Source organism: Oncorhynchus keta, chromosome 2 (genome assembly GCF_023373465.1).
Source record: "Oncorhynchus keta strain PuntledgeMale-10-30-2019 chromosome 2, Oket_V2, whole genome shotgun sequence".
NCBI classification, from domain to species: domain Eukaryota; kingdom Metazoa; phylum Chordata; class Actinopteri; order Salmoniformes; family Salmonidae; genus Oncorhynchus; species Oncorhynchus keta.
This window is the reverse complement of record NC_068422.1, coordinates 48,968,034-48,991,195: the sequence shown is the minus strand read 5'-3', so window position 1 is coordinate 48,991,195 and position 23,162 is coordinate 48,968,034. Positions and strand designations below refer to the sequence as shown.

Here is a 23,162-nt window from a genome sequence, read left to right as displayed (position 1 = left end):
CCCACTCAGCCCATTAATTCAGGCTTCCTGATAGTTAGAGATGAGAGAAAAGGTACACTTTCCTTTAATTCTGAGCATTTTAATAGCATAGAAATATTGAATGATGTTTTGGTCATTCAAAGTCTATTTTCTACATGGGAAATAAGATGACTGTGCGGGATCAACAGTTACAAAGTTATTGCATGGATGCTTGAAATCCGGTTATGTTGAAACCCGGTCCCTGTCATGTATTGTAGGCCTATATCATCAGGCCTCAATAAGGGAATAAAACAATGGACTATCAGCTTATAATTATAATAAAAAAATAATGTATGGTTATTATTCATAATTATTACCATTATCATGTTTGTAAAGCCTAGAATATTCATAATTAATAATACAATTATAATAATACATTAATACTGACATATTTTACTTGTTGAAAATTGTAGGCTATATTCCTGTATAAAAATAAATAAAACTACAAGAAAAACCCAGTCAGTCTACAAGAATGTTTTTTTTCTATTCATGAGTATGATCCTCTGTAGCCTATATGTAGGCTAAACACATTAGGACCCTTTTTTTATTCATAGCATATGAAAAATACATGTTCTTAGATCCATTTGAAACTCGTCCCTTGCATTTAGCTCATCTGTAAATGACACAAATTCGTTTGAAATCCTTAATAAATTACAATATCAGATAATTTGAAAGAATGGATGAGTAGGCCCCTACACCCAAGCTTTATTTGCGTAAATTCAACACAGTTCAAATTAAATAAGTCCTGTCTCATTTGCTGCATGTTAAGATATTGAATGCTATTGAATTTGAATAAACAATAGCTTTCATCAGACACTAACTGTCATTTAAAAAAATAATGATATTTCATTATGGTTGTGGATCATCAACTACATTCAGCAGCGGGACGATTTTATCTTGAGCGGATGGTCAAGGGGCCGGGACATAATTACAAATAATTTGTAGACTGAAATTTGAGAGAAAGAATCCCAAAGAGATATCATATTTGACTAAACCATAATCATTTCAAACCTTGCATACATTTGTAAATGTTCACTTGTTTCTCTCTAGTATGTGTGGGAATCCTTGAGAACAGATTTCCAAAATTAAAATTACTTGAGCTGATTTCCTGGTGTTTTTTTTTTTTTACAGTCTTTTATGTTAAACAATTATTATTGTTATATGTTTTTAATCAAAAATATTTATTTTAGCTCAGAAAACTTTGGGGGACAAAGTAAAACCTCCCGCGGGCCAAATTCGCTCAGCCGGCTGCCAGTTGGGGAACACTGGAGAGGGGAGAGTAAAGGGGGAGGGAGGGGAGCTGACAGCTCTACAACAAACCACGACTCAGACGCTGACGAGCTATGATGCTATTTGACACTTCTGTTTAAGATAAATCATAACTTGGGACAACAGAAGGCTATTCACATGTGGAGAGTGGAAGGTCTGGAACTGCACGATAATATAAATAAAGTTACTGGACATAATAACTGCATTTATTTTTCTGTCTATTGCGCAGGTTTTGCGGATTTCATTCTTCAATAATTCGTACTTTCAAGCTGGATCCGCTATATAAATAAGTGAGACCTAATGAGCGCGCTTCTTGCGCTTACATTAAAACGTAGCCTTTACAACCTGCATCGACGGGATAGGAGCTTATTCATCCAAACATTAGTAACAGACAAACTACAATTAACATTAGGCTGTTATTTTCTTAGAAGAAGCAACAAACGAACTGCAAGGTGGTGCTTATTCATTCCCGGTATTTTGTGCCATATTTTGCTCTGTAATAATATTTCCGCTAGACTATATTTGTGTCTCAAAATAATGATTATTGAATTTACGTGTATTTTGCCCTATAATCAATTAATGATTTTTTTTATATATATAACTAACTTATTGCTTTCTCTAGGCTCCATAATGGACTTGCAAGTTATATTCGAAGAGATGACTCGGCCAATGCCAAGGAGTATCGGCCTGCTGTTGGCGTCTTTGACTTTTCTCTTTGCCATGCTCCTGTCGCGCAGGATCAGGCGGAGCTGGGAAGTACACAGCCCGCCTGGACCGTTCGCTTGGCCGGTCATTGGGAACGCAGTAGAGCTTGGCAACACTCCTCACCTCTATTTCTCTCGCATGTCACGGAAATATGGGGATGTCTTTCAAATCAAACTCGGCTGCCGGGACGTTGTGGTACTGAATGGCGACGCAATCAGGCAGGCGCTCATCAAAAAGGGATTTGATTTCGCAGGCAGACCTGACTTTGCCTCGTTTCAATATGTTTCCAATGGCGATGGCATTGCTTTTGGTACATTTAGCGAATGGTGGAAAGTGCATCGAAAAGTGGCCCAATCTACTGTTCGGATGTTTTCTACCGGCAACATGCACACCAAAAAGGCATTCGAAAACCATGTTGTCTGCGAAGTAAGGGAGCTGCTCCATATTTTCCTGGTAAAAACTAAAGAGCACCAATATTTCCAGCCGATGACATACTTGGTGGTATCAACCGCTAACGTAATGACCGCGGTGTGCTTTGGAAAGAGGTATTCATACGACGACGAAGAGTTTGCGCAAGTGGTGGGACGAAACTATCAATTCACCCAAACGGTGGGAGCTGGAAGCATCGTGGATGTTATGCCTTGGCTCCAGTATTTCCCCAACCCAATAAAAAACATATTTGAAAACTTTAAAGAGCTCAACCGGGAGTTCAGTAAATTTATCCTTAATAAAGTTGTCGAGCATCGAAAGACCATTCAGTCAAGCACCATCCGGGACATGACAGATGCTTTCATCATGGCATTGGATCATCCCAAGGACAGCTCACCAAGGGTCTCACCAGGCAAAGATTATGTGCCACCCACTATCGGTGATATTTTTGGAGCAAGCCAAGACACACTATCTACTGCACTTCAGTGGATAATGCTGATACTTGTGAGGTAATACATATTAATTTTGAATCAGCTAAAGTGAAATGAAAGTACTATTTTTCTCACCTGATATGTTCTGTTAACAATCACCTATGTGTAAAATTGAGAAAGCCCAAAATGTAAAGTGAATAATTTATATGCGTAAAGTGGAGAAAACCTATGCCTAAAGTGAAGAAAGCTATTTTTTACTGGGACAATTACTTAACCTCCTAGTATGCCACCATCTCACAATCAACATTAAAAACAACGAAAGAGCACTTATGCTCTGCTCTTTAATTGTTGGTAGCGTACTGTACTTGTTCTTGAATTCGGCACTTCAAGCAGAACAATGATGTTACGTAATAGTATTAAATATCAGAAGCGCCCAGGCAGGTATTGGCAGCATAAAATGAGGACTCGGCTGTTTTTTCCTAAACTATCGCTTCAGGAAATAACGTATTCTGAGCAGTAGAACATGCTGTGTGTTGCCAGTTGGATTAACAGTAGGCATACTGTTGCTTGTTTGAGCAGGAAAAATAAAAGCGTTTACATACCTAGTAATTAATGCAATTGTTCTGAAGCTGATTGAGGACCTTATTAGTGATTAATGTGTTTTGTTTTATTTATATTTTGATGTCTGCATTTTCTGTCATTTCTGTAATTTTGGGCTCATCTGTGAAAGATACCGTAGTCTCAGTATGACTCCCTGATAGAGTAAATGTTAAATAAAAAGTAAATAAAAGTGATAATGACCTTGAAGCTAGTATTTGTAGGATATATTGGCACGATTTGATTTCGTCTCAGGACTAACAATCGGGCATTATCACTTAATTATACAAGTGGTGGGTCTAATTCTGAATGCTAGTGAAAAACGCATTTCAGCCGGTGTCTATTCAACAAGTTACCACCAGCTAAATATATTACATCAAAATGCCCATTAACTCTGTTCCATCTGACTGCGCAATCCACTGTCCCATCAGCCCAGCCAAGAAATTAATACACTTGATCTACACTATAAAAAGCATCTAGATATTATCTCACATTTGTTTTTGACCAACATTTCGTTTTCAACAGCGGAGGTTTGTCTAAAGAGTGAGCACATTTTCTATGCCAGGCGAAATCGTGCCTCATGAGCTCATTGTTATTGATGTATCCAAATAAATGTCTCTAGAAAACAGTTAAACAAATAAAAATGCAGATACTTTGCTGTTATTCTGGCTGCACTTTTTGACGTGACTGTAAATTAGCCGTAGTTGGCTAGCTACCCAGCTAGCACAGTGGATTTGGGCCGATTCCCGCTGAGAGTCGGGGCACTCCGCTGAGAGTCAGACTTGGCCGACCTCAGGTGGCCCAGAGTTTGGGCCGCCTTTGGCAGTATTACCACAGATAGATGAGTAGAACATCTTTGGTATTACTTATGGCTAGGATTCCTAGCCGCAACTGGGCCGATTCCTCATTACGAGCTGGGTATAAAGTAAGGAATAAGAACGTTGCCAGCCATGCAAATATATCCTCAAAACACCGGGTTCTCTGCAATTACAGTGCATTCGGAAAGTATTCAGACCCCTCGACTCTTTCCACATTTTGTTACGTTACAGGCTTATTCTAAACTTGATGAAAATATTTTTTTACTCATCAATCTACACACAATACCCCATAATGTCAAAGCAAAAAAAAAAAAAAAAAACGGAAATATATACACGTCACCCCGCTCCTCCGCTCTCTCCACTGGCTTCCAGTTGAAGCTCGCATCCGCTACAAGACCATGGTGCTTGCCTACGGAGCTGTGAGGGGAACGGCACCTCAGTACCTCCAGGCTCTGATCAGGCCCTACACCCAAACAAGGGCACTGCGTTCATCCACCTCTGGCCTGCTCGCCTCCCTACCACTGAGGAAGTACAGTTCCCGCTCAGCCCAGTCAAAACTGTTCGCTGCTCTGGCTCCCCAATGGTGGAACAAACTCCCTCACGACGCCAGGACAGCGGAGTCAATCACCACCTTCCGGAGACACCTGAAACCCCACCTCTTTAAGGAATACCTAGGATAGGATAAAGTAATCCTTCTCACCCCCCTTAAAAGATTTAGATGCACTATTGTAAAGTGGCTGTTCCACTGGATGTCATAAGGTGAATGCACCAATTTGTAAGTCGCTCTGGATAAGAGCGTCTGCTAAATGACTTAAATGTAAATGTAATGTAAATTAAATATGACATTTACAGAAGTATTCAGACCCTTTACTCAGTAGTTTGTTGAAGCACTTTTGGCAGCGATTACGGTCTAGAGTCTTTTTGGGTAGAAAGCTACAAGCTTGGCACGTCTGTAGTTGGGGAGTTTCTCACATTGTTCTGTACAGATCCTCTCAAGCTCTGTCAGTTTGGATGGGGAGCGTCGCTGCACAGGTATTTTCAGGTTTCTCCAGAGATGTTTGATTGGTTTCAAGTCCGGGCTCTGGCGGGGCAACTCAAGGACATTCAGAGACTTGTCTTGAAGCGACTCCTGTATTGTATTGGCTGTATGTTTAGGGTCATTGTCCTGTTGGAAGGTGAACCTTTGCCACAGTCTGAGGTCCTGAGCGCTCTGGAGCAGGTTTTCATCAAGGATCTCTCTGTACTTTGCTCTGTTCATCTTTCCCTCGATCCTGACTAGTCTCCCAGTCCCTGACCCTGAAAACCATCCCCAAAGCATGATGCTGCCATTACCATGCTTCACTGTAGGGATGGTGCCAGGTTTCCTCCAGAAGTGACGCTTGGCATTCAGGCCAAAGAGTTCAATCTTGGTTTCATCAGACCAGAGAATGTTGGTTGTTCAAAACTTCTTCCATTTAAGTATGATGGAGGCCACTGTGTTCAAGGGAGCTTTCAATGCAGCAGAATTTTTTTGGTATCCTTCCCCAGATCTGTGCCTCGACACAATCGTGTCTCGGAGCTCTACAAACAATTCCTTCAACCTCATGACTTGGTTTTTGCTCTGACATGCACTGTCAATTTTGGGACCTTATGTAGACAATTGTGTGTCTTTCCAAATCATGTCCAATCAGAAACATCTCAAGGATGATCAATTGAAACAGGATGCACCTGAACTCAGTTTCGAGTGTTATAGCAAATGGTCTGAATACTTATGTAAAAATAAGGTATTTTTTAGATTTTGTTTATTGTTTTTGTTGATTTTTTATTTTAGGGGATAGATCCGTTTTAGTAGTGCAGATATATTGTAGATTCCATCAATGTAATTGTCTGCTTCATTTCGAATCCCGCATACATTTTTTTGTAAATATATAAACATATCTTTTTGAAATATATTTTCCTTTCTTTTCCCCTCCTAACCCTACCACCCCTCAACTAATTTGAGTAAACTAATAAACAACAACACTTAGGCTTCTACTTCCAGCGTATACATACTATATACATTGTGTGTTGTTTTAATTCCATCCTTCAGCTACCATCAACCCCTCCCATCTATGTCTGAAGCCCATCCAGTTAAATTTCGATTTTGCCATATATTTTTAACTGTACTGTTTCACAAAAGTTCTGAACGTATATACATCTCTTAACACCATCCATTTTTATTTGTATTTGTCATATATTTTTCAACTGTGCTGTGATGTTTCACAAAAGTTCCAAACCTTTCTATTCTCATAGTTTCCACAGATTGTAAATTAAAGATAAACATTTTTGCTAAAAGTAGTATTATATTATTGATTGATTGATTATGACTTTTCAAATACCCCAGTAGTGCTATCTGCAGAGTTAGCTCCAGGTAAATGTTGCACTTCTTCAACCATTCATGGACCTGCGACCAAAAACAAGCTACATATGGACAGTACCAAAACAAATCATCTCTTCGCACCAAAATCTGCAGAGCTGGGATGGTTGTATCCCCCATTTATATAACGTTCTTATTGGTTACAAACATTTTGTATAATAATTTAAATAGATAAATTCAAAGTTTGGAATCCGGTGTTGTTTTGCATATCAGTTCATGAACTATGTGCCATGGAATCGGTACATCGAAAATCTCTTCCCAACTATTTTGCATTCTACAGTATGTAGCACCTCTGCCAATTTGATGGTCCTTAAACGAAACTGGTATACCTTTTTATTTATCACAATTGTCTTTGAAAATCTTTAATGCAGGACTAACAGACAAGTTCCTTACTTTTTCCCGCTTCCACTTGCCTCTTCCATTTTTGTGGCAATGCTGCAATTAGTTGGTTGTAATTTTGGGTAGCACAGACATTTCCATATATTTTTGTTAGCTGCATGTGTGACATAACTCCACCAGTCCTATTTATGATAAAAATGTACAAAGATTATACCTTTAAAAAAAAAATTGGGGTTGAAAAATATATATATTTTTAATCAATTAGTTTAACCACAATATTTGCTGTATTATTTGTTCTGTCTTTTCTGACGGAGTGCTATATAAAAGGGAAGTAATCAGGGAGGTGATGAAGTCCAGGTGTGCCTAATGAGGCGCAGGTGTGTGTAATGAAGGTTGCCAGGACCGGTGGTTACTAGACCGGCGGTGTCGAGTGCTGAACAAGGGGAGCAGGAGTGGACAAAGAGGACAACGCTGGCCAGGAAGACGGCCCCAAGGACGAAAGAGCGGGCCGGTTTGGACGGCGAAGGTGGAAATCTCTGATGATGTTGGGATCTAGAATGTTCTCCACAGGAACCCAAAACCGCTCCTCTGGACCGTACCCCTCCCAGTCTACCAGGTACTGTAACCTACCTCCACGACATCTGGCGTTCAGGAGGGAACTGACGGCATACGTGGGACTACCCTCGATGTCCAGGGGAGGCGGAGGGGTGGGAGACTGCATCAGCGAGGGGACCAGGAACCACCGGCCTGAGGAGGGAAACGTGAAAAGAGAGTGAGATCCGGTAGTCATTGGGAAGCTGTAATTGGTAAGTTACCTCATTGACCCTCTGGAGGACTTTGAATGGCCCCACAAACCGGGGGCTCAGCTTCCGGCAGGGCAGGCGGAGCGGGAGGTTTCTGGTGGAGAGCCAGAAGCGTTCACCAGGCTTGAAAACGGGTGCCTAACTGCGGTGGCAGTCCACCTGCTCCTTCTGGTGCTGGACGGTGCGTTGGAGCCTCATGTGGGAAACGTCCCAAACCTGCCCTGCGCACCAGAACCACTCATCCATCGCAGTGCCTTTGGTTTGGCTCAAGGTCCACGGAGCCAGGCTGGTGCCCCAGGATGCACTGGAAGGTAGACAACCCCGTGGAGGAGTGAGGAAGTGAGTTCTGGGCGTACTCTGCCCAGGGAAGATACCAGGCCCACTTCCTCTGTGGGTCCTGACTGTGACTCCTCAGCAACCTCCCCAGCTCCTGGTTGGTCCTTTCCACCTGTACGTTGGACTGAGGCCGTTACCCGGATGTGATGCTGAATGTGACTCCCAGCTTCTCCATGAAGGCTCTTCATATATGTGACGTGATTTGGGGACCACGGGTGGCGACGAAGTCCTCCAGAAGGCCATAGTACTGGTGTTTTGCAGGTACTATTTAATGAAGCTGCCAGTTGAGGAGATATGAGGTGTCTGTTTCTCAAACTAGACACTGTAATGTACTTGTCCTGTTGCTCAGTTGTGCACCGGGGCCTCCTACTCCTCTTTCTATTCTGGTTAGAGCCAGTTTGCGCTGTTCTGTGAAGGGATTATTACACAGTGTTGTACGAGATCTTCAGTTTCTTGGCAATTTCTCACATGGAATAGCCCTCATTTCTCAGAACAATTATAGACTGACGAGTTTCAGAAGAAAGATATTTGTTTCTAGCCATTTTGAGCCTGTAATCGAACCAACAAATGCTGATGCTCCAGATACTCAACCTGTCTAAAGAAAGCAATTTTTATTGCTTCTTTAATCAGGACAACAGTTTTCAGCTGTGCTAACATAATTGCAAAAGGGTTTTCTGATAATAGGCATCTGTAGGCCTATGTAGATATTCCATTTTTTTTAAATCTGCCATTTCTAGCAGCAATAGTCATTTACAACATTAACAATGTCTACACTGTATTTCTGATCAATTTGATGTTATTTTAATGGACCAAAAATGTCCTTTCCTTTCAAAAACAAGGACATGTCTATGTGACCCCAAACTTTTGAACGGTAGTGTAGGTCAACTGGAATATGACTAAAGAGTTTCGAGATTATCTATGAGGCTGTGGAGGGATCCAAATTATGGTTAGAAAAAGCATGAATCATCAGCATACGATGACAACTTTGTTTTTAAGCCATTGATTTCTAACCCTTTGATATTATTGTTGAATCTGAATTTAATAGCTAACATTTAGATGGCCATAATAAATAGATATGGCGATAGTGGACAACCTTTTTTTTACTCCTCTTGACAGTTTAATACTTTCAGAGAAGTAGACATTGTTTACTATTTTACACCTAGGGTTGCTATTCATATTAATATTAATATTATTATTATTATTTATTTAACTAGGCAAGTCAGTTAAGAACGAATTCTTATTTACAATGATGTTTCTGTTATGTTTACGGTTATGCCATCCAACCCTGGAGTTTTCCCAGGTTTTAAATGATTTAATTGCATCAAGAAGTTCCTCCTCTGTAATTTGGCCTTCACATGGGTCTTTCTGTATAGCTGTTAATTTGACATTATTAAAATAAATTAAATCCATACAGTTATCTTCGGTTGGTGGAGATGGAGGAGACTGAAATGAACATGTGCTTAAAGTACTTTGATTCGTCTTTCAAAATATTGTTTGGTAAATCATGGGTGACTCCATTTTTCACAAGTTTCAGTAAAACAAATTTGGTAGCATTTTTATGTTGAAGATTAAAAAATGTTTTGTTGATTTTTATCCCATCCAGTTCGGCTTTATTTTTTATAATATATTACAGTTGATCTTTCTGGAATAAGTTCCTCCATTTCTTTTTGTTGTTCCTCTAACTTATTCTGTGCCTCTATAGTACAGTTTTATTGCTACTGTATCGATGTGTACTATTAGTTCTTCCATTTCCTTAATTAATATGGCTTCTTTTGACCAAAATTGCTTTTGTTTTAGATACAAGTACTGAATTGCATGGCCTCTAAAGGCACATTTAAAAGTGTCCCATACAATAAGGGGATCTGGTGTACCTATGTTATGTCCGGAAAAGTCTGTTATCATCCAATAAGCTTTGATTACATTTCCAATTTCCTCGCCCACGTGGATATTCTGTAAGAGTAATATATATGCCAATTATTTGATGGTCCGACTGCATTTTGTCCCCTATCAACACTTTTTAAACTTTTGGTGCCAGTAAGAATGACATAAGAAAGTAGTCAAGATGACGAGCTTGATTGAGCCTCCGCCATGTACAGTTGAAGTCGGAAGTTTACATACACCTTAGCCAAATACATTTCAACTAAAATTTTCACAATTCCTGACATTTAATTATAGTAAATATTCCCTGTCTTAGGTCAGTTAGGATCACCACTTTATTTTAAGAATGTGAAATGTCAGAATAATAGTAGAGAGAATTATTTATTTCAACTTTTATTTCTTTCATCACATTCCCAGTGGGTCAGAAGTTTACATACACTCAATTAGTATTTGGTAGCATTGTCTTTAAATTGCTTAACTTGGGTCAACATTTTCAGGTAGCCTTCCAAAAGCTCTCCACAATAAACCAAGATGGCGTAGCAGTGCAGATGTGGTTTGTCATCCTCTCGTTTACTTTTTGTATATATTTCAATTTATTTTTCAATCTTCTTTCCATTTTTTAAATTAAATATACCTTCCGGTAACCTGCCTCACTCAATGTGACACGGATCCGCTATTTGTTTTAGACCTTATAGCCAGAACCTACATCAGAAGCTAACCAGCTAATTAGCTACTAGCTATTTAGTCATTGTTAGCAGCCTTTACCTTCTGCACAGGCACCAGCCGTTTTTTTTTGCCAATTTTTTATTTTATTTTAGATAATACCTGCCAGCCTCGGACTGTTTTTCTCCACTACAACGCCGGATTCCTGCCGTAAACCCTGGACCATTACTCCTGATCATTGCCGCTAGCTAGCTGCCACAGAGTGACCCAGCCCCGAAGCTAGCCCTGAGCCAGGCCCCCCTCCCGGCCTACTCTGTGATCAACCGGCTACTCAGCCGTTGCCTCCTGGACTCTACCGCCAACACGGCTAGAATCCACTACTCCACCGTAAGCTCTGGACCTTTGCATCGGATCATCGCTGCTAGCTAGCTGCTACCGAGTGGCTATAGTGGCTAACGCCCCTGCCCCGATGCTAGCACCAGTTTGCCGCGAGCCGGGCGCATCTCCCGGCTACCAAAATAAATTACTACAACTACAATACTCCTTTCACCATGTGGCCCAGACCCTTTGTCGACACAACGCCCCGCCATACCACCACGACTGGTCTGCAGATGCAATTCCATCCACTGTGCCCTCAACCGGCCTTTGCCGGACATCGGAGCAGACGCTTCTACTTACCCGGGTCTGCTAACTTTAAACGCTGTGTCTCCCGCATGCTAGCATGGTAACGACTACCCCGCGGCTTCCCTGTTCCATCTATTGCTGTTCACTGGACCCTATGATCACTTGGCTACATAGCTGATGCCTGCTGGGCTGTTCATTAATCACGGTACTCCACTTTGTTTATTTTTTGTTTATCTGTCGGCCCTAGCCCCGAACTCAGCCCCTGTGGGTAGTTAACCAACCCACTCTGCCTATTCATTGCCACTTTACCTGTTGTTGTTGTCTTAGCTGATTAGCTGTTGTTGTCTTATTCATTGTTGTCTTAGCTAGCTCTCCCAATCAACACCTGTGATTGCTTTATGCCTCACTTTATGTCTCTCACAAATGTCAATATGCCTTGTATACTGTTGTTGAGGATAGTTATCATTGTTTTAGTTTACTGCGGAGTCCCTAGTCCCACAACATGCCTCAGATACCTCCTTTGGCCCATCTCCCACACAGGCGGTGACCTCACCCAGCATAACCAGCGTGTCCAGAGATGCAACCTCTCTTATCATCTCTCAGTGCCTGTGCTTTACCTCCACTGTACCCGCACCCCACCATACCCCTGTCTGCACATTATGCCCTGAATCTATTCGACCACGCCCAGAAATCTACTCTTTTTAATCTCTGTCCCCAATGCACTAGACGACCAGTTTTGATAGCCTTTAGCCGTACACTCATCCTACTCCTCCTCTGTTCCTCGGGTGATGTGGAGGTTAACCCAGGCCCTGCGTGTCCCCAAGCACTCTCATTTGTTGACTTCTGTAAACGAAAAAGCCTTGGTATCAGAAGTCTCCTCCCTAAGTTGGTTTTACTCACTGCTTTAGCACACTCCGAAAACCCTGATGTCCTTGCCATGTCTGAATCCTGGCTTAGGAAGGCCACCAAAAATTCTGAGATACCCAACTACAACATTTTCCATCAAGATAGAACTGCCAAAGGGGGAGGAGTTGCAATCTACTGCTGAGATAGCTTGCAAAGTTGTGTCATACTTTCCAGATCTATGCCCAAACAGTTTGAGCTTCAAATTTAAAAAATGAATCTCTCCAGAAATAAGTCTCTCACTGTTGCCACCTGTTATAGGCCCCCCTCAGCTCCCAGCTGTGCCCTGGACATCATATGTGAATTGATTGCCCCTCATCTATCTTCAGCGTTTGTTCTGTAAGGTGACCTAAACTGGGATATGCTACACTCCGGCAGTCCTAAGCTAGATGCCATCAATCTCACACATATTATCACGGAACCCACCAGGTACAACCCTAAATCCGTAAACATGGGCACCTTCATAGATATTATCCTGACCAACTTGCCTTCCAAATACACCTCTGCTGTTTTACATTTACATTATATTTAAGTCATTTAGCAGACGCTCTTATCCAGAGCGACTTACAAATGGGTGCATTCACCTTCAACCAGGATCTCAGCGATCACTGCCTCATTGCCTGCATACGCTATGGGTTCGCGGTCAAGCGACCACCCCTCATCACTGTCAAATGCTCCCTAAAACACTTCAGCGAGCAGGTCTTTCTAATTGACAGATATTGACCTCATCCCATCAGTCGAGGATGCCTGGTCGTTCTTTAAAAGTAATTTCTTCACTATCTTGCCCCTTTCAAAAAATGTAGAACAAAGAGCAGATGCTTTTTAGCCAATCAGTTGTGTTGTGACAATTTTTATTTATTTGACCTTTATTTAACCAGGCAACTCAGTTAAGAACAAATTCTTATTTTCAATGACGGCCTAGGAACAGTGGTTTAACTGCCTGTTCAGGGGCAGAACGACAGATTTGTACCATGTCAGGGGGTTTGAACTTGCAACCTTGCGGTTACTAGTTCAACGCTCTAACCACTTCTCTGTATATATCAACGATGTTGCTTTTGCTGCGGGTGATTCCCTGATCCACCTCTACACAGACGACACCATTCTGTATACATCTGGCCCTTCTTTGGACTATGTGTTAACAAACCTCCAAATGAGCTTCAATGCCATACAACTCTCCTTCCGTGGCCTCCAACTGCTCTTAAATGCAAGTAAAACTAAATTCATGCTCTTCAACCGATCGCTGCCTACACCTGCCCCGCCCGTCCAGCATCACTACTCTGGACGGTTCTGACTTAGAATATATGGACAACTACAAATACCTAGGTGTCTGGTTAGACTGTAAACTCTCCTTCCAGACTCACATTAAGCATCTCCAATCCAAAATGAAATCTGGAATCGGCTTCCTATTTCGCAACAAAGCATCCTTCACTCATGCTGCCAAACATACCCACGTAAACGGACTATCCTACCGATCCTTGACTTCGGCGATGTCATTTACAAAATAGCCTCCAACACTCTACTCAGCAAATTGGATGCAGTCTATCACAGTGCCATCCGTTTTGTCACCATATGTCACAAAAGCACCATATACTACCCAACACTGTGACCTGTATGCTCTTGTTGGCTGGCCCTCGCTTCATATTCGTTGCCAAACCCACTGCCTCCAGGTCATCTATAAGTCTTTCCTAGGTAAAGCCCCGCCTTATCTCAGATCACTTGTCACCATAGCAGCACCCACCCGTAGCACGTTCTCCAGCAGGTATATCACACTGGTCACCCCCAAAACCAATTTAACCAACCTGGTTAAATAAAGGTGAAATATATGTATATTTCTAATTATAAAACAAAAAGTGCAATTGCAAAAACTATCAAGCACTATGATGAAACTGGCTCTCATGAGGACCGCCACAGGAAAGCAAGACCCAGAGTAATCTCTGCTGCAGAGGATAAGTTCACTAGAGTTACCAGCCTCACAATTTGCAGCCGAAATAATTTTTTGCCAGAGTAACAGACACATCTCGACATCAACTGAAGACTTTGTGAATCAAACCTTCATGGTCAAATTGCTGCAAAGAAACCACTACTAAAGGACACCAATAATAAGAAGAGACTTGCTTGGGCCAAGAAACACGAGCAATGGACATTAGACCAGTCCTTTGGTTTGAGTCCAAATTTTAAAGATATGGTTCCAACCACCAGGGCTGTTTGACCAAGATGGAGAGTGGTGGAGTGCTGCATCAGATGACCTGGCCTCCACAATCACCCAACCTCAACCCAATTGAGATGGTTTGGGATTAGTTGGACCGCAGAGGGAAGGAAAAGCAGCCAACAAGTGCTCAGCATATGTGGGAACTCTTTCAAGACTGTTGGAAAAGCATTCCAGGTGGTTGAGAGAATTCCAAGAGTGTGCAAAGCTTTCATCAACACAAAGGATGGCTACTTTGAAGAATCTAAAATCTAAAATATATTTTTACTACATGATTCCATATGTGCTATTTCATAGTTTTGATCTCTTCACTATTATTCTACAATGTACAAAATAGTAATAATAAAGAATAACCGTTAAATGAGTAGGTGTATCCAAACTTTTGACTGGTACTGTATATTTTCAAAGAAGCATATTATATTCCTTGTCTTTTAGCCAGGTAAATACTGATCGTCTTTTCTTATTATCTGCTAAGCCATTACAATTATAGCTGGCTATACTTATTTCACCATTTACCATACTGAGATACAAGCTTAAATTCTATTTATCATTATATATGTTGGTAAACTTACTATTAAAAAATGCCATAGTAATTGAGCGTCCATATAGCTGTACCATGATAGTGCATTGCTACTAAGTAAACCTTCAATTTTCATCCACTATTCCACCCGCTAGACCCCCCACCCCCATCGGCAGACCATCTATGTCCCCCGGATCCCAGGGCCCCGAGAGACCGGGACCCATCCTTCGAAAGAGCACACAGTACCACCCACAGAACAGAAGTAGATCAACCCCCAAAAACATTTCCAACGCCCTCACCTCGATTTGTATTATATATAGTTATCAAAACATATATATTTATATATAAATATAAATAAACTCCCCATGGGTTACTGCAGCTATTGTTGCCAGCATTGCCACTACCTGGGTGGAGGCACCCTGCCGGAATCCCCACCGGCTAGGTACAAGGTCGTCAAGTTTCTCATTAGCAGCTTTGAGAAATTCCTTGTATATTATACTCACCCATCAGGGGACTTTGGCTTTGTAAGACCCACTCTGCCAGGCAGGCCCAGAATCTTGAGGGGTTGGTACTGCTTTAGTGGGTCCATAAAACAGATAAGTAGTTACCCACCAAAAATGATTTATCACTACTGTATTGAGAATGCCCTCAGTGTTGAAATAGAGGTTAGCTTCTCAATAGGAAATTATTTAGGAAATTATTGAATTACCTGTGATCTGAGTGTTCACCTTTGACCTTGTCCTATATAGGTTTCCTCATATTCAGCTGCGTCTCCAGGAGGAAGTAGACAAAGTGGTCGACCGGAGCCATCTGCCCATCATCGAGGACCAGTCCCAGTTGCCTTACGTGATGGCCTTCATCTACGAAATGATGCGTTTTACCAGCTTCGTGCCGCTCACCATCCCTCACAGCACCATCACCGACACCACCATCATGGGCTACACCATCCCCAAGGACACAGTGATCTTCATCAACCAGTGGTCCAGCAACCACGACCCCACCAAGTGGACACACCCGGAGACCTTTGACCCTCTGCGCTTCCTGGATCAGGACGGCTCACTGGACAAAGACCTGGCCAGCAGCGTGCTCATATTCTCCTTGGGAAAGCGACGGTGCATCGGAGAGGAACTGTCAAAGATGCAGCTGTTCCTATTTACAGCATTGCTGGTGCACCAGGCCCACTTTAGTCCCGACCCGGACAAGCCGCCCACCATTGACTACACCTACGGACTAACCCTGAAGCCCAATAACTTCTCCATAGCAGTCAGTCTACGGGACAGCATGGAAGTCCTGGAGAAGGCTAGTCAAAAGCCCCTCTATGGGGGGACTCAGGAGGACACAGTTAACTCCAGATCAGACTGAGAATAGAGTCACTCAATTAAGCTTGAAAGAAAAAAACACTGAAGAAGATTAATGAGCTGCAGTTTATCCTCATGTGCCATCAGGTATCAGCTACTATATAGTTATTATAAACTTATTTATGATCTGAATGTAACATATGTCACCAGAGACGGACCTGGACGTTCTGCTGCCCTAAGCAAGACAAAAATCTGCCGCCCCTTGCTATCCCTGCTAAACTATGTACAGCAGTAGTCGGCAATAGGTTATGCCTTGGGCAAAAAAAAAATGTCTCACCTGAAAGTCGGAGGAACAGAACATAATAGCAGCCCAATTCATAGGGCTACACTACAAATTAAATAAATGTTTTAACACATCTAGTTAGTAGGCAATATATTGAGTTCAATGTCATTAACATAGCCTAATATGATTTCATTGATACAATCACCAATGTCTCTATTAAATTCGTTTGTCATATTTCTGTATGCTTTGATTGGGGAAAAACATATTGCAATCAAAATAAAATGTTGGGCTGTAAAAAGAGGATAGTGAAAATATAAGTTTCAGGGAAGAATGGACAGAGAAATAGGCTATCTTACCTTACTTATTCTTAATGTCAAACAGCTGTTTGCAAATAATTAAATCTTAGACATACTTATGAACCTAAGCATGGCACTTTCAAAAGTTACCTTTCCAAGCAGCTCTACCTACGCAGAAAAATATAAGCTTCAACTGCTGGCTACTCCTCCATTGCATAACCCAAGAACAGAAGTGCTTCCCTAAATGCTGCCTGGGTTTAAACAAACATATATTTTCAGAGAGTGAAAATGACAATTAATAGGGACAGACTTTAGGGACAGAATAGCAACGTCAATGTGTTTGTCTCCTTGAATATTATAGGCTGCAGCTCAGCTTCAGAATGTCATAGAGAGGAATCAATATATCCCAATATGCATCGGAGTCATGTCTTTCGCGGGCATTTTAAAGCTTGTTTCTACCATAAGGCATCACAGAGTTAAGCATTGTTATAGAACCCTTTATATAATCTGGATACTTTTTTATTCATTTATTTCAAAACATAAAGCAAACAATATATATCCCTTTTGCCCTTTTCTTTAACAAATGGTATGGGATACCCTCACTCAATTTGAGCCCAAACACACTAAGCCATTCCCAGACACGGAGTTATTTAAGGAGTGCATGCGTATTGGAGGATTTGGCTATACCGACATCTATGCTTAGCATAATTGTGTTTGTCAAACAGGTAGGCCTCCCACGTTTTTGAATAGGACGAAATAGGCTCCAGTTATATATGTAATTCTATGATTACGGCCATAAAAAAATGTTGGTGGGCGCGTGCACATATATGAGGTCCCTTACCCGGTAGAAAGGAATTTGACTTTAACCCCTGCATCGGAGAGTTACAATGTTGCAATCACTATGCAGTCAGCTGCCTATAAGAGAAAACCGAGTTTCTTACTAATAATATGTCACCTCTTATCACACATGGCACGACCCCACAATTGTTACAATTAGAATAAAAATAACACTTTTATTTCATTTATTTTTAATATAATGTAATATTCCTGTAGAACTGTAAAAAGAGAGATCGTTTGAGCTCTTCATAAATGCATGGCGGGCCTCGTTTCGCTGGAGCAGTGTAAAATAAGTTTTCTGTCGCTGACCCAGCCGTGACAAATTTGGTTTATTTACATATCGAATTTGATTGTCCAACATCAGTTTCAACATTTCTTCATTTTGTGGCCAGCCTAGAATTGCCTCTGCTGCATTGCAGTAAGTGATATTTTCTCTGGGTAGCTGTCCATGGTTCTGAAATCAAATCAAAGCTACACAGAATTTCCACAAACTTCAGAAAGTTGCCATTATTTGGCTCGTTCAGCCTGCCGGTGGTCCGACGTAGCGCAATGTTCTGGGTGGCCTATATGCGTATCAAGGCCTCTGCAGCACCTGTAGGGCTTGGGCATTAATAGTTTGCTTGAACACCAGACTGATCTCCAGCTCGTTCCACCTCTGAAAAATATCTAGGCGGTCATGCGACTTCTCAGGCGAGCTGAGGAGGGTGGCACAGATTCTTCCACTCGTTGGTTCCATCCCTGACCAGTGTAGTTTTGTACTCGTGTGAGAAAAAAAAACAAGAAAGCTGCATTGTTTTTGCTTGGAATAAAAGAGCCATGGTCTCACCCCTCTCTCCCCGTTCGCCATTCTCCTAATATATTGGGCCACCGAAAATATTCGTTGCCCCTCATCTCTTTGGAAATTCCACTCCTTATCTTGATGTGGCCCAGCCTGCACTAACATATCCCGTAAATATGTTTTTTTTGTTGTTGTCTGGGAGTCGGTTTTAGCACCACTGTCATCCGAGACATGGCGCGACAAATCTGAGATGGGGTCCCACATAGTTGAGTCTCCGCCGACATTGTTTGGAGGTGTGGCTAGACTGGTGCGACAATCTGTTCTTGTCCACCCAGAGAGCTGTCATCATCGGTGGAAGTGGATGGCTCGGACTCCTCCGGCTCGCCCTCATCTCTGCTAGGACCAGAGAACGGGGGCTCGTCGGTCTCTGTGAATGTATGGCCTGTCCTTGGAGGTTTGCAGTGTGGGTGCAATAATTGAATAACATGGATTTCTACATATATTTTGCGACGCTCGCGCACGCGACGTGTCCGGTCTGGTCAGCAGTGAGTTTCACACATCCCCATATACTACATGAACACTATTTTCATACATCTATATTTTCTTTGTTTTACGGGAAATCACGCAAATAACTATGGATCCTATTTTTTTAAAATCAAAATTGCACACGTATTGGCATATATTTCACTGGAACCTGACATAACATATAGTAGTAGTTTGCAGTGCGGAAAATGGTCTGTTCTTACACACAGCCAATTGGCCACTTCAGTAACTATATTTTCTGACATACTGACCGGAGTTGATTCAGTCTCTTCACTTGCATCCACCATCTCAACAAGTACCTTGTGTCCCTTTTATGTCCCGAATATATCTCTAAATAAGGTCAATATGATACATTTTAATTAGCATATTTGGCACTTGCCCCCCAAAAAACAGGAAATTCAAATGAGCAGCCATTTCCTAAATTTGACATGCATTATGCACTAAAGTTTTACAGCAAACTCAGCTTATTATACCTGCTACTGCTATTGATATGCATACGGTGTAAAACATTTGAAGTTGAATAAACTTTTTAAAAATCAAGGCAACCAGCTGCAACACGATTATAATATGATATTAAACAAAAAACACATTTTGGTAATAACTTTTGTAGCAATATTAAGAAAAATATGTGATTTGACCAAGGAGAGTTTTTATTTCCTCAACTGCGCTATAACAACACTGATTGGATGGACCAAGTATGTGGTCAGACTTTACTTTGCCTAGGCCTTATACCTGAGTAACTATTTACCAATGTAACTATCTTGTACTTACTAACAGGCTAGTAAGTACTAGTAGTTACATGTAGTTATGCAGTACTACGTTATCCTGTTTCCTTTTGAAAAACAGAATTCGCAATAGTAAGTAGGCTACTTGCAAACCTGTACTTACATACATATCTAAACGTATTTCCGTCACAGCTACACTGGAATAAGGCCATAATAGTTATGTGCTTCTGAATGCTGATTAACTTCTATTTTGTTCCAGATCCATACTCTGTTCCAATAGGCAAGGCAAGGGGGCACTGTAACAGAAACCTATAAATTATACAGAAATGTGTTGTATTATCAGTCACATTTTTACTGTAAATTATGGTGCAGTGGGAAAATGTTGTGGGTGGGGAAATAATTGCTGTATTTTGAATGGTACAGTAATTCTACCCCCCAAAATACAGTACTGTACCGTATCTTTGGAATGCCAAAAACCGCTAGTGTGCTCCCGAGTGGTGCATCTAAGGCACTGCGTCTCAGTGCTAGAGACTCACTACAGACCCTGGTTTGACTCCAGGCTGTATCACAACCAGCAGTGATTGGGAGTCCCATAGGGCAGCGTCGTCATTGTAAATAAGAATTTGTTCTTAACTGATTTGCCTAGTTAAATAAAGGTTAAATAAATACAAAATAGTGGGTGCATGGTATTGCTGTTTCTTGGGTATTAACATGTTTTGAGGCGTGCCTTGTAAGATGCTATATATGATGTACCTGTGAGTGAGAATGCTGTACCAACTCCTATGTGGTTATAGTGACCCATCAATTTAAAATGGATTGGGGACAGATTGAAGTGGCAGAAATTCTTAAACTTTAAAAGGTTTGGTCCCTTTTGCCCTGTAGTATCTGCAAGTTTGGAAGCCTTTGTTAAGGCCACTAGATGTGCAAGTAATATAAAGAACCAAATATCAATAAATATGCTGTAATGTTCGTAAAAACTTTACCAAGCAGCCAACCTGCTTGCACCAATTCATGTACAATACAAAGTACTCCCTCAATTAATTAAATTCATTCATTCATCTATTCATTTTTTACAATATAATACAGTACATTTTCTGGTATTACTGTGTGTCATTACATAGTACTTCCTTTTAAACCATATTTATATTGCAGAAGGTGTAATGTAATATGAAATAATGAACTTTACTTGCCACAAGCTGCTTGTAAACTACTGTCAATTTCACAGTAACATCTTTACAGTGTTACTAAGGGTACATTGTTTTCAAATGTAGCCTGTGTCTGTGAATTGCTGTAACATAAAGTACCAGTCAAAAGTTTGGACACACCTACTTAATTCAGGGTTTTTCTTTATTTTTTTGACTATTTACTACATTGTAGAATAATAGTGAAGACATCAAAACTATGAAATAACACATATGGAATCATGTAGTAACCAAAAAACTGTTAAACAAATCAAAATATATGTTATATTCTTCAAAGTAGCCACCCTTTGCCTTGGAATTCTCTCAACCAGCTTCATGAGGTAGTCACCAATCAGTTGTGTTGTGACAAGGTAGGGTTTGTGTACAGAAGATTGCCCTATTTGGCAAAAGACCAAGTCCATATTATGGCAAGAACAGCTCAAATAAGCAAAGAGAAACAACAAATGATGGACTGTCGTTTATCTTTGCATATTTGAGCTGTTCTTGCCATAATATGGACTTGGTATTTTACAAAATAGGGCTATCTTCTCTATACCACCCCTACCTTGTCACAATTGATTGGCTCAAACGCATTAAGAAGGAAATGTCACGATTGTCGTCGGGAGAAGGAGAAGACCAAAGTGCAGCGTGATACGTATCCATAATACTTTTAATCTAGAATGAATACACAAACAAAACCAACAAAACGATAAACAAACAGTTCTGACAGGTGCAACAAACACTAACCAGAAAATAATCACCCACAACTCAAAATGGGAAAACAGGCTACCTAAGTATGGCTCTCAATCAGAGACAACGATAGACAGCTGCCTCTGATTGAGAACCATACCAGGTCAAACACATAGAAAACAAAATCCTAGACCTACAACATAGAATACCCACCCACATCACACCCTGACCAAACTAAAAATAGAAACATACAAAGCGGTCAGGGCGTGACAGGAAATAAGTTGATTAAGAGAATGCCAACAGTGTGCAAAGCTGTCATCAAGGCAAAGGGTGGCTACTTTGAAGAATCTCCAATATAAAATATATTTTTAATTGTTTAACACTTTTTTGGTTACTACATGATTCCATATGTGTTATTTCATAGTTTTGATATCTTTATTATTATGCTACAATGTAGAAAATAGTAAAATTAAGAAAAATCCTTGATTGAGTAGGTGTGTCCACATTTTTGACAGGTAGGGGAAGTATTCACACCCCTAAATTTGTATATTTGGTCTTGTGTTTTAGATTATTGTCCTGCTGAAAGGTAAATTCATCTCCCAGTGGCTGGTGAAAACTAGAGTCTACCAAGCGTAGCTCCATAATTTCTTCTCCTGAAAAACTCCCCAGTCCTTAACGATTATGAGTATACCCATAACATGATGCAGCCAGCACTACACGTGAAAATATGGAGAGTGGTACTCAGTAATGTGTTGCATTGGACTTGCCCCAAACATAACACTGTGTATTCTGGGCAAAAAGTTAATTGCTTTGCCATTTCTTTTGCAGTATACTTTAGTTCCTTGCTTCAAACAGAATGCATGTTTTGGAATATTTTTATTATGTACAGGCTTCCTTCTTTTCCCTCTGTCATTTAGGTTAGTATTGTTGAATAACTACAATGTTGATCCATCCTCAGTTTTTTCTATCACAGCCATTAAGCTCTGTAATTGTTTTAAAATCACCATTGGCCTCTGTGAAATCCCTGAGCGGTTTCCTTCCTCTCACGCAACTGAGTTCGGAAGGACGCCTGTGTCTTTGTAGTGACTGGGTGTATTGATATACCATCCAAAATGTAAATAATAACTTTGCCATGCTCAAAGGAGTATTCAATGTCTGCTTTCTTTTTACCCATTTACGAATAGATGCCCCTCTTTGCGAGGCATTGGAAAACCTCTCTGGTCTTTGTGGTTGAATCTGAATCAAGGTCATTTTTTACTCCAGAACTTATTTAGGCTTGCCATAACAAAGGGGTTGAATACTTATTGACTCAATACATTTCAGCTTTTCCTTTTTAATTGTGTAAACCAGTGACACAAAATCTACATTGAATCAATTTTAAACTGTAATACAACAAAATGTGGAAAAAGTTAAAGGGGTGTGAGGCACTTTATGAAGGCACTGTATATCTAACCAGCTCTTTAGTAAGTAGGGGTTCATTCTAACCAAAGAAAAAGTATAGTGTCAGAATAAAAAATAGAATGTATATTCCTAAACACTGCAGTATCAGCAAAGGTATTTTTAAAAGTGACAACACTTCCATCTCTCAAATTGACTA

General features: G+C 40.8%; 1 protein-coding gene across 2 annotated transcripts; it reads left to right on the top strand.

Moving 5' to 3' along the window:
• The first annotated feature begins 1,420 nt into the window (after positions 1–1,420).
• On the top strand, positions 1,421–22,779 carry LOC118401769 (cytochrome P450 1B1-like). 2 transcript variants are annotated; one of them, XM_035799375.2, is made up of 3 exons: positions 1,421–1,739; positions 1,910–2,930; positions 15,684–22,779. In XM_035799375.2, exons 2-3 carry the CDS (start codon positions 1,918–1,920, stop codon positions 16,294–16,296), a joined length of 1,626 nt encoding a protein of 541 aa, XP_035655268.1. In that variant the 5' UTR covers positions 1,421–1,739; positions 1,910–1,917; the 3' UTR covers positions 16,297–22,779. The 2 variants fall into 2 exon arrangements, with proteins under 2 accessions (XP_035655268.1, XP_035655255.1); XM_035799362.2 differs by having other exon boundaries at positions 1,421–1,759.
• Positions 22,780–23,162: the final 383 nt, after the last annotated feature.

What these genes read in the sequence shown, in the direction of transcription:
- LOC118401769 (XM_035799362.2), top strand. Translation starts at nt 1,588, where the DNA reads ATGAGCGCGCTTCTTGCGCTTACATTAAAACGTAGCCTTTACAACCTG. An exon ending in GTGGTGCTTATTCATTCCCG is followed by an intron (nt 1,760 to 1,909) that starts GTATTTTGTGCC and finishes TGCTTTCTCTAG; the next exon opens with GCTCCATAATGGACTTGCAA. An exon ending in ATAATGCTGATACTTGTGAG is followed by an intron (nt 2,931 to 15,683) that starts GTAATACATATT and finishes TGTCCTATATAG; the next exon opens with GTTTCCTCATATTCAGCTGC.